Source organism: Nesoenas mayeri, assembly GCF_963082525.1.
Source record: "Nesoenas mayeri genome assembly, chromosome: 15".
Classification (NCBI taxonomy): Eukaryota; Metazoa; Chordata; class Aves; order Columbiformes; family Columbidae; genus Nesoenas; species Nesoenas mayeri.
Window position 1 is genome coordinate 7,781,219 of NC_137559.1, and position 12,438 is coordinate 7,793,656.

Here is a 12,438-nt window from a genome sequence, read left to right on the forward strand (position 1 = left end):
GCAGCTGTTGCTGTCACTAATTCTGTGTTTCCTTTCAGGATTCTTTTGGATTTTGTTTTCCACCTGTACCATAAAGGATTATTTAACATTCCATAAACTGAAACTGTGAGAAGAAAAAAATGCAATTAATCAATTTATTTCTCATTATTGAGATTAAGTGGATCATAAAAAGCAACGTATTGTATGGATGATTAAAAAAAAATCTGTTCAGTTAAATAAAATAGCTCTTAGTAAAAATAGGCTTATTTAGATCAAATGTTCCTGTTTAGATTGTGTTAATATAGTGTCTTCTGATCTTCATAAGACATCAAGATGTGAAATACTAATACATGAAATATTTACACAAATTCCTTCTTGATTTCCTGTTATGTTAATCAGGTTACAGAGATGCAGAAAGAACTGACTGCCCTTCAGCCTGAACTGATTAAAACTTCTGCAGAAACAGACAAAATGATGACCCGGATTGAAAAGGAAACAATTGAAGTAGATGCAAAGAAGGAACTAGTGTCAGCAGATGAAAAAGAGGCCAATGATGCAGCAGCTGTTGCTAAAGCTATTAAGGTAGTGTCCAAGGGTTGAGCCTGCAGCACAATGTTGTGAAGAGTCTTTTTATGAGGTACTTATGAGCACAGAAGGTTCTCCAAGTCTGTGCTGGCGTGGGGTAATCAGGTTCCAGAGCTGGTATTGTATGAAGGTTTACAAGCTTCTGCCCAATGTCTTAACAGGATGAATGTGAAGGAGACCTTGCTGAGGCCATGCCAGCTTTGGAGGCAGCACTTGCAGCTCTTGATACCCTGAATCCTTCAGACATCACTCTTGTGAAATCCATGCAGAATCCACCTGGTCCTGTTAAGCTTGTCATGGAGAGTATCTGTGTCATGAAGGGAGTTAAATCCGAGAGAAAGCCTGATCCAAGTGGCAGTGGTAATGATGTGGTATTTGTTATCCCTGCACTAGGAACCTTGGGGTACTGCTGCGCTTGTGCTAGTGAAGTACTTCTAGCATGAATGCAGCCCTGTGCACTCAAAGTGCATTTCGCTAGCAATGGCTTGTAACTACACTGAATAACTAATAGCTGCTTTTGTCTTTGTAAAATATTGCACTTGCTTGACACTGTTGTACAAACTTTGTAAGTATGATCCCAGTCACCAGCACAAAGTCATCTCTTCAACTTGCTTTGACCCAGCCTTGAGATTTGCATTGCCTTGAGGAGCTCTGGGACCTGTAGAATTGTTGTGCACCATTCACCTCTATTTTCCCTTCTAATCCCTGCTACCAAACTCTATCAATTATACAGACAGAGAATTCTAGCTATATCCCTGGCATAGGTGATTACTCTAATGAGCTCTTTTTGTGTGGGTTATGTTGTTATTGTGGGATTGCACAGGATTTGCAAGGTAGGAAAGGAAGGAGACCTTTTTTCTTTCACTTTTCTTCTACCTTATGCCCCCACAGTTCAACCCTTCATAACTGAAAATAAGAATTCTATAAATGTCTTTAATCCAAAACTATCTTACCTAGATTAGGAAGGAATGCTTTCGCAAAGTTACCAATTTATCTAACAAACTATGCTAAGAAAGACTGCATAGTAATTTGTTTCCCTTATTTTGCTTGATTGATTTAGAATTAATAGGTAATTAATAAATATGACATAGGTTAGTGATGCCGAATTTCCTGTCTGAATTTATTTAAATAATGACTTTCCCAAACTAGTTAACAGTGGTTGCACAGTAAAATTCTGTTGCAAAATCATTGATGTTAATTCTTCATATTATGTTTCAAGTATTTTTTTCAGTTCGAACATGCATGTTTTAAGCCTGATTTCAGTATTATCTGCAATATAGGTAAAATGATAGAAGACTACTGGGGGCCATCGAGAAAACTTCTTGGAGATATGAAATTCCTTGAGAGCTTGAAAATGTATGACAAGGATAATATTCCTCCCTCTGTAATGAAGAGAATTAGAGAGAGATTTATTGATCATCCAGATTTTCAACCAGCTGTCATAAAAAATGTCTCATCTGCCTGTGAAGGACTATGCAAGTGGGTGCGGGCCATGGAGGTGTACGACCGTGTTGCAAAAGTGGTTGCCCCAAAGCGCGAACGTTTGAGAGCCGCAGAAGAAGTACTGGATGTTCAAATGCAGAAGCTAAAAATAAAACAAGCAGAACTTAAGGAGGTAGTTGATCGCCTTCAAGCTTTGAATGATGATTTGGACAACATGATTGACCGGAAGAGAGAATTAGAAAATAATATTGAACTCTGTTCACAAAAAATTGTGAGAGCTGAACAGCTAATTAGTGGTCTTGGTGGAGAGAAAGATAGGTGGACAGAAGCTGCACGATTATTAGGAATCCGGTACATAGACCTTGTAGGAGATGTGTTGTTATCATCAGGAACTGTGGCTTATTTGGGAGCCTTTACTGTAGATTACCGCCTAAAATGTCAAAATCAGTGGCAGGTCCTGTGCAAAGAAAAGAACATACCATGCTCCAGTGATTTTAGCTTGAGCAATACATTGGGGGATCCAGTCAAAATCCGTGCATGGCAGATTGCTGGATTGCCAATTGATTCTTTTTCCATTGACAATGGCATCATTGTTTCTAACTCAAGAAGATGGGCTTTAATGATAGATCCTCAAAGGCAAGCTAACAAGTGGGTAAAAAATATGGAAAAAGCTAATAGACTGTCAGTTATCAAATTATCTGACACAAATTATGTGAGGACATTAGAAAATGCTATTCAGCTTGGAACACCAGTCTTGCTAGAAAATATTGGTGAAGAACTAGATGCTTTCATAGAACCCATTTTATTAAAGCTAACATTCAAACAACAAGGAGTAGAATACATTAAATTAGGAGAAAATATAATTGAATATTCAAGAGATTTCAGGTTTTATATGACAACCCGCTTAAGAAATCCTCATTATCTTCCTGAGGTGGCTGTGAAAGTTTGTCTACTCAACTTCATGATCACACCTTTGGGTCTTCAGGACCAACTTCTTGGAATTGTAGCTGCAGAGGAAAAGCCTGAACTAGAAGAAAAGAAAAATAAACTGATTATAGAAAGTGCAGCCAACAAGAAACAATTAAAGGAAATAGAAGATAAAATCCTGGAGATTCTTTCCCACTCAGAAGGAAACATCTTAGAAGATGAAACAGCAGTTAATATTTTGTCTTCATCCAAAAAATTATCTGAAGAAATCTCTGAAAAGCAGAAAATTGCCTCTGTAACTGAGATGCATATAGACTCTACGCGCATGGGGTACAAGCCAGTTGCTGTTCATTCAGCTGTCGTCTTCTTCTGCATCTCAGATCTGGCAAACATTGAACCTATGTACCAGTATTCATTGGTTTGGTTCATTAACTTGTATGTTCAATCTATTGCTAAAAGTGAAAAGAGTGAAGATCTAGGAGAGAGAATCAAAAACATAACCAAGCATTTCACAATAAGCATCTACAATAATGTCTGTCGTTCACTGTTTGAAAAGGATAAGCTATTATTCTCCTTCCTTCTGACAATAGGCATTATGAAGGGAAAAGACCAAATAGATGATGAGGTTTGGCGTTTCCTCCTAACAGGAGGTGTTGCTCTTGATAATCCTCATCCCAATCCAGCTCCAGGCTGGCTATCTGACAAATCATGGGCTGAGCTCGTACGTGCATCTAGTCTGACACACCTCCATGGACTAATGGAACATGTAAGAGAGAATTTTTCAAAGTGGAAACTAATATATGACTCTGTAAGACCCCATAAAGAAGCCTTCCCAGATACGTGGAGCACACTGATGGGGTTAGATCGCATGGTTATTCTCAGATGTTTGAGGCCCGACAAAATTATTCCAGCAGTGCAGGAGTTCATTGTGGAAAATATGGGAAGAACATTTATTGAACCACCTACTTTTGATCTTGGAAGAAGTTACAGTGATTCAAATTGTTGTGCCCCTTTGATTTTTGTGTTGTCACCAGGTGCTGATCCTATGGCAGGTGAGATTGGTATTAAAATGTCTTTTTTTCTCTGGTTAAATGTCACTGAATGTGACTAACTGGCAATAGTGTAGACCCCTTGATCTTTAATATGTCTTTAAAATACACTACAGCAGTGATAGAATATAAAACATTTGTATCTGCCCTTATTATACAATGATAGTAAAATTGCTGGAGGGTGGAATGAATGTAGTGGTGATGAAATGTTTAGGTCTCTGAGCAGCTATTTATGGATCTAATAGCTTATAACATCCAAACCAGTTTATAATATATAATATGCTTGTGTTACAATTATTTCAAAGGGTGTTTGGGATTTGCCCCAGTCTTTGTTACAAACCCTCCTTTGGAAAATGTCTACCCTCTCAGATACTAATTAAATGGCATATATGACCACAGTTAAAACCACATCTGTTAAATGTCCTTTAAAAAATAACCACCCAGATTATTTTTAAACCTGGTTTTCTGCCAAAAGAATTGTAATATGGAACCATGCCTTGAGGGTGTATTTCGAGTAGGTACTGGTTTTGATGGCAGATCTGGAGGGTTATTTTTAACCAGATCTGAAGATCCAAAGTACAGCTCAGCCCCCATAAACAGCTGTACCCATGCAACAGAGAGAGTAGAAAGCTGTAGTGCAGGCTGGAACTGAGCCCTCAGGGCTAAAGGAGAGGCCAGACATTTAACTTGGCTAGTGGGTTTTGGTAGTTTATTTTAGTATTACTTTATACACCTAAAGTTTAATATATATATGCCTCAGGAACACAGTGACTGATACAGCATTTGGTGCTACTTCTGGGTTGTTGAGGTGTGGGGTTTTTTTTCAATTGAGAAAAATATTTGTTGACTTTTGCCCCCTTAATTACATTATAAAAATGATGAATGTAACATAGATCTACTTTCTAATAGACTTTGTTTGTGTGTGTGAAACTTGCCATCATAGGTTTGCTGAAATTTGCTGATGACGTTGGCATGGGAGGCACAAGCATCCAAACTATTTCGCTTGGACAGGGACAGGGCCCAATAGCAGCAAAAATGATTCATCAGGCTGTTACTGATGGAACCTGGGTAGTGTTACAAAACTGCCATCTTGCAACTAGCTGGATGCCTGCTTTGGAAAAAATCTGTGAGGAAGTTATAGTGCCTGAGAACACCAATGATAAGTTCAGGTAGGAGTCTTAATATTTTTCTCTTATTTGCTGAAGACACTGGTAAAAAGAAATGAAACTTCTTTTGTGTGAGCAACCAAGCATAACATTCATATCGTTTACGTGTAGCAATAAAATAAAGACACATAATTAGGACATAATATTTTCTACCTGTCCGGTATAATCTACTTTATGCCTGCATTTTAGAACAAATTTAGATGTTACCATTATAGTTAAGCAAGCAATAAAACTTAGTCTTCTGCAGATCAATTTTGAGGATTTGTCAATAGTTATGATTTTTTTTATAATGTGCTTTTAAAAATTCTTTTCAGGTTGTGGTTAACTAGTTATCCATCAGAAATGTTTCCTGTTAGTATCCTCCAGAATGGCATCAAAATGACGAATGAGCCTCCAAAAGGAGTTAGAGCGAACCTTCTTCGATCATATCTTAATGACCCCATCTCCAACCCGGTGTTCTTTAACAGCTGTGAAAAGCCAGAAATGTGGCAAAAACTGCTGTTCGGCCTTTGCTTTTTTCATGCTATTGTGCAGGAAAGGAGAAACTTTGGCCCCCTGGGTAAGATTTAGATTATTTTGCATGTTGTTTCAAAAAGATTAGTAGTTTTGAAATACAGGGCTTCTTCTCGGCACTATGTGCAGCTGTTATCTTCAGCTCTTTGGTAGCAGTATAGTATAGTACCATCATTTCCTGAGCGTGGTCATCAGTACAGTGCACCATTGCCCTGCATATCTTTTCTGAATCAAACAGGCTGGAATATTCCATATGAGTTCAACGAATCTGACCTCAGAATCAGTATGCGACAGATCCAGATGTTTCTGAATGAATATGAAGAAGTCCCGTTTGAAGCTCTGACATATCTAACAGGTACAGGCATTGCACCCTCTAACACATTGATTTGCTGGGCACTTACAGCAGGTGCAGCGACAAACTGATGAACGTTTGACAAACAGAGTGGATTCCAGCCAGGTTTACTTTCTTGGCCTTCCAAACCCACAAGTTGAATCCCAGGCCCTTGGGTGACATTGCTGTCTAGGCTCATAGATAGCTAGAAGAACTACTAACAGTCCAGCAAACCTCCTGGTGTTTTTTACATATGTGTCAAATAAAAACATCACTGGCCTCTGTTTCACCTTAGCTGATCAACATGGTCCTGACCCAGTAAGCATTGTCAGTTTACCAGAGGATGTGATAACACTCATCAGTTTAAAGCAGGAGGTGTTGACCTGTGTAAATAACTTGGTTGCTGTGGCTATTCAGTTCTCTTTCTCCAGAAAGAGCTGCTTCTTGGCACCTCCTTTATCAACCTTATGAAGATCATTCCTGATTTTTGCTGATATTATAATTAGCTTTATGAAAAAGAATTGAGGGAGTCAGGTTTAAAGTAATAACTATGAGCTTTTAGCTGTTTTCTGTACTTTATATCAGTGCAAACCTCCCTTCATTGCTTGCCCATTACTTCAGTCTCTCCAGTTTCATCTCACAGGGATATTGTGTATTTGTGATCCCTTGTTTTCCACTGTATGCATACATAATCAGGTTAAATCTGCATGAAAGGAAAAAGAAAAGGATGAGCTATATAGCACTCTTCAAATTTTGAAAGTCCTAAAAATTCTTACTAACAAGAATTTCAAGGAAAGAGCTGTCATTTAAAACATAAGATTACTCTGGGATGAGTAGCACTTTCTCAGACTTAACTCATAGCGTTCCTTAAACATGATTTGTTCATTAACTTTCAATTTTTCATCCTGGCTTTCTCTGTCCTTTCCCAGGGGAATGTAACTACGGAGGCAGAGTAACAGATGATAAAGACAGGCGTCTCCTTCTGTCCCTTCTTTCCATAGTCTACAGCAAGGATATAGAACAGGAGAGGTATATGCTTGCACCTGGAGATGACTACTACATACCACCACATGGTCCATATGAGGTAAGAAGATAACAGAGGTAAATTCTCTCAGAGTTATTGGGAAAAAACTTATCTATACTGTTCTTTGATATGCTGAATGCAATAAGTAGAAAATAAAAAACCTTAATATCACAAAACCATGCCAGAATACATCTCATATATGAAATATGAATTGATAATTGCTATCTAACACACCCCAATGGAAATGTAGTGTCATCCAGTATTCTGAGGTTTGCTGATGAAAAAGCCACCCTGTGCAGGTTTCCAGTACAGTTCTGGAAAGGCAATAGGAGTCAGGCTCCAGGAATTTACAGCGTACTTCTGTACCTTCTTGCAACCACTTTTGCCTTGAAAGCAGTGATCAGGATGAGGAGGGGGAATGACAAGTATGTACTAACTTTTCATCCCCTTTTTACCTTCTACCAGCTGCAGATGTAACGAATGTGCCCAAATCCCACCTGTTGGTGTAGCCTGCAGTTACAGGGGTGATACATTTGGCATCCTACCCGCTTCTGTGACTTTGACCAGCACTCCTTGTATATTTCTTATGTCCAGTCATTGCTCTTGCTTTCTCTGCCTACTTACATGAGGGTGGTAAGAACAACTCTTCAGTTAGTCTTTGAACCATTCAAAACTTTTATATTTATCTCTGTGGACTAAGTCGATTCCTGGATGCATTTAACTGAGAACTTATGTGTTTGATTGTAAATGGGAAGTTTCTGTCCAAGTTGGGTTTACTGATCATTTGTTAATATATCATTGCATGATTTCTGGTATCTAAATGTTTCTTTTACAGTCTTACATTGAATACCTACGAAGTTTACCAATTACAACGCACCCTGAAGTGTTTGGACTTCATGAAAATGCAGACATTACCAAGGATAACCACGAGACTAACCAGCTTTTCAATGGAGTGCTCTTGACTTTGCCTAGAGAAGCAGGGGGAGGTGGCAAGTCCCCTCAGGTAACTGGGGAAGAAAGATCAACTTAAACTCTGGAAAGGTGCCCTCTCCTGTCATGCCCTAGGTGTCAGAGTAATCCAACTCTTCTCTTTGCATGACTGTGGCACTGGGAGTGAATAAAAACAGGTGAAAAAAAGAGGAAAATTCCTAATTCCCTGCAAACTTGTGATTTCAGGAAACTGTTCAAGATTTGGCGCAGGACATCCTGTACAAATTACCAAGCGGCTTCGATATGAACCACATTATGAAGATATACCCAGTACTTTATGAAGAGTCCATGAATACAGTTCTTAGGCAAGAATTAATTAGATTTAACAGGTATGGTTCAGTGTTTTGTGTAGTACCACTAATAGCAAAACCTGCTGATGTTCATCAGCACTAGCCACTCAGAAGCTTTAAACACAAGCCTTCTACAATACATCATTATCAACATGAAAGATTCTGCTTTGGATGAACCTTTTAGAAAGACTTGAAAGCTGCAGCTCACTGCCTGAGTATAGAAATAGTAGCAACATTCTTGGACTATGAACTTAAATCAGATTTGAGTTTATTGTGTTGTGGGAGGGCAGCCTACTTCATTCTTCTTAAGTCATACCCAGACCCCAATAATCACAGCACACGATGTTAATTAGTGTTACAATCTTTAAAACTCTTGTCACTTGATTTCCCTTGTCTAGAATGGGAATTTTTCACTTTCTTTCATTTCTCTGTGTGTGTTTGTTCTTCGTTTGCTTTTACAAAGTTAATTAAGGGTTTTGATAACTACAGGTGAGAAGGAATTTCTCACAGGACATTTACCAGCTTTGACTGGCACTTCATTCAAGTTGGACTCAGGGGTCTTTAGCCAGATAGTAAGGAGTAAATAATGAGATGACTATTTCTTTTTTTTATCTTAAGGCTTACTGAAGTTGTTCGGAGTAGCCTCATTAATTTGGGCAAAGCTATTAAAGGCCAAGTGTTGATGTCATCTGAACTTGAAGATGTTTTCAACAGCATGCTAATGGGAAAAGTACCATCAATGTGGGCTGCCAAATCCTATCCATCACTGAAGCCACTGGGAAGTTACGTGTCTGATCTCCTCTGTCGTTTGGTCTTCTTCCAGGTATGCTACACTGAGACTGACAGGTCTAATGGCGCAGTGGTTGAAAGCTGAATGAGTAAAATATGTATCGGTACTGTCCTCAGTCAGCAAAACCCTTATAGCACCAGATGGTGAACTACTTGCACATACTTAAGACCAAATATATACTGCATTGACAGCACTGGAATTAGCTGGGCAATTGCTCAGCAGCGTGAGTTGAGAGTATAATCTTTTGGTGCTAATTCAATGCTGCATTTGGTAGTTTCCATTTTTTCTGTTTCTAGAAGGTTAATTTTACTTCACAATGATGCCTTAATGACTTTCCTGCTCAAAGGACACTGAACCAGGGGTGAGAATGCTTTAGAAACAGTGCATAACAGGCACTATTAATTTTTATATATGTGACGGTAATTCTCATTCAAGTTTATAAAAAGTGACACCACTTCCACACACTTTTTGAACAAGCTATTTTATTCTTTATTCACCCTTCCACTATTTCCCTCGCACTCTTATCACTCTCTTTAAAGTTTCAGATATACCTTAAATAGCTGAGGTACTGATGTGTAGTGGAATCCCATACAAATTGGAGGAGGAGAAACCTAGAAAGAAGTATCTGAATGTTTTGGATAAGCTGCAGAGTTTCCTGTTTGCAGGATCAGAGTATCATATGGGCTTCTTTTGACTCCACATGGCTTAGTGAAGTGTGGGGACATTCTGCCCTTGCCTTGTTTTTCCTACTGCCTTTGTGATATCCAACAAAGATGCTGGTCCAAGATCTCTTTGTCTGGCATCTTTGTACTGGAATGATTTCCTCTACTGGGATCTGATTTATTTGCTATAGTGAGTGCCTTTTTTTTTTTTCTGACTGGTATCTAGACTTACCAAAATATGCTTATGCTATTTTCTGAAATTTCTTTCTCAGTAGCATTGAGTTCTGGTTGTTTCAGAATGAGTGATTATTTTTGTTGTCATCATACATAACTGATTTCTGTGATTTGTTGTCTCTGAAAAATATAGAACTAATGGTAGTATCCAGAGGGTCCCATCAAGGTTTAGATCTCATGCTGTTTGAGTGTATTTGAAAAGACGTCCCTTCTCTAGTGAATTGGCACAGTGAAGCCACAGAATGTATTTTTTCTTCAATTTGTTTTTTCTCTCCATATTCAGGATTGGGTCAACAATGGGCCGCCCACAGTCTTTTGGCTCTCAGGATTCTTCTTCACTCAGTCTTTTTTGACGGGTGTTTTACAAAACTATGCCAGAAAATACACCATCCCAATTGACCATATTGGATTTGAATTTGAGGTAAGAAAATGCAGAGGAATTTCGTTTTTCTTGAACAGCTTGAAACATGCTGCAGCAGCAAGGAACAGTTTTCAAATGGAAAGGCATTTTATTTAAAGGAGTAATTTCAGACTATCACTTATAAGTTTTACTATAATCCAGATAAAAATAAAGTGAAGCAATGGTTTAATCATTCTAGGTGATGAAACAGGAACACACCATGGAGAAAATTCCAGAAGATGGGGCTTATGTAAGAGGCCTATTTTTGGAAGGTGCACGATGGGATAGAGAAGCCTTGGTAATTGGAGAATCACTTCCAAAAATCCTTTATGATCCTTTGCCCATAATTTGGCTGAAACCTGGAGAAAGTTCCAAATTTTCTCATACAAATATCTATTCATGCCCTGTGTACAAGACAAGTGAAAGAAGAGGTGTCTTATCCACTACTGGCCACTCAACCAACTATGTTCTCTCAATTGAACTCCCTTCAGACAAGCCCCAGAAACACTGGATCAATCGAGGTGTGGCAGCACTATGCCAGTTAGACGACTGAGAGCATGGAAGTCAAAACAGTCGCATTTTGTTATTAAAATATATACTTTACTCCCCAATGGCTGCAATTTTTTTTTATATTGGGATTTCCTGCTGAATTCAAAGCAGTTCCCAGTTTCCTTTTGTTTTTAGACATTATCAGCCACTGAGCAAGAGTGAGTGAAAATAGAATATTACAAAGAGAAGCTTATTTCAAAGGCCTGGCCTTGATCTTGCAATGCATCAGAATGAACAGAACTCCCATCAAACTCTGTGCCATCCACATCACTACAAATCTTGTGAAATCCTAATAATACCACCTAGCTCCTATCATAGGGTTGGTTTTTTTTAAATGAAATTAGGCCCAAAGAGTTTTACTGCTGATTTTAATGGGAATCTAATCCACAACTCTTCCAAATAGGACTCTGTGGATTTGCCTACTGCTTCCTGTCCCAGGAGCATGGAGGGCAAGGAGGGAGGAGATGAGAACAGTCTGTTGTCAACATGTAAACCCAATCCTTGGCTAGAATGAGTTGCTAGAGCTGTGTTATAAAACTATAAGAACTGATACTCCTTGAAAGATGTGCCTCAGAATTTCCATGAAAAACTTCTAGACAGCATATGCACTGGGAGTTTGCCATTTCTGAGAGCAGTTACGCTTGTCTCATGATTTTAAAATGTTTTTTACTTCAGTATTTACCTACATATCCCAGATGCCTGATAAATTGAGCTATTCCCTTTCTCCCATAGTGTCATTTTACTTGTCGTCTTGCCCTATTGCATGTTGCACTAATAACCACCTGAAATTTTGTACTTGTTTAAGCCCTTTCATCAGAGAAGCTCAAAGTAGCTTGCAAACATTAATTAAAAATAAAATAGCCTGAACATCTTCAAAGAGCTCTGCAGTCATTAACTAAATCCCCACAGCATGCCAAGAAGGTACTAAGGATGGATCATTAGACTTGTTGTGTACACAGTACAAGAGAAGCAGAAAGATCAAGGCAAACGTTTAAAGAAACCCCGCTGCATAAGCATTGGCTAATTTGGGGTCTTCTAGTTTTTTTCATTGCCTAAATTGCAGCATGTTAATGACTTGCTTGAGGCCTCACAGAGGTGCAGCTCTAATACAGCAATTCCCAGTATCCTGCTACAATCATTAAGTGATGCTGCTACAACTCATTAAAACATATGGTTCTTTTCATAGGAATCTATCTGTTGTGTTGTGCTTAGCTGTTATAGGTGAAAACAGTGTTCATTATTGTTTAATTAACCACTGTTTTGTTTCATGTAGATATTAATAAAATAGTAACTTTTAAGAGTGGCAAGGTACAAATAAGCAGGAAGTGTTGCAGGTATGTTGTACAGCGCTGCTCCACACAAAGATATACCTAGATAATAAGTACAGTATCTTCATGTACCATATGTACCACATTTGATGCCTCATTAACAGTAGGTGTGCAGACGTTTGGTGCATCATTATTGTTACATGCTGACTAGGGCAAAGTTGTCAGGCCAGGACACTTA

The 12,438-nt window shown here is 38.6% G+C and overlaps 1 protein-coding gene across 1 annotated transcript in view; it reads left to right on the plus strand.

The window, feature by feature from the left end:
• Positions 1-10,936, plus strand: part of DNAH3 (dynein axonemal heavy chain 3) — a gene marked incomplete at both ends in the record, with an annotated part of 55,815 nt that extends 44,879 nt beyond the window's left edge. The window contains 12 exons of the mRNA XM_080354245.1: positions 379-561; positions 726-924; positions 1,845-3,986; positions 4,927-5,152; positions 5,464-5,708; positions 5,901-6,017; positions 6,923-7,077; positions 7,853-8,020; positions 8,194-8,336; positions 8,916-9,120; positions 10,267-10,404; positions 10,583-10,936. Of these exons, the coding sequence (XP_080210371.1) occupies positions 379-561; positions 726-924; positions 1,845-3,986; positions 4,927-5,152; positions 5,464-5,708; positions 5,901-6,017; positions 6,923-7,077; positions 7,853-8,020; positions 8,194-8,336; positions 8,916-9,120; positions 10,267-10,404; positions 10,583-10,936 (4,275 nt within the window). The remainder of the gene's footprint in view (positions 1-378; positions 562-725; positions 925-1,844; positions 3,987-4,926; positions 5,153-5,463; positions 5,709-5,900; positions 6,018-6,922; positions 7,078-7,852; positions 8,021-8,193; positions 8,337-8,915; positions 9,121-10,266; positions 10,405-10,582) is intronic.
• Between the last annotated feature and the right edge of the window lie 1,502 nt (positions 10,937-12,438).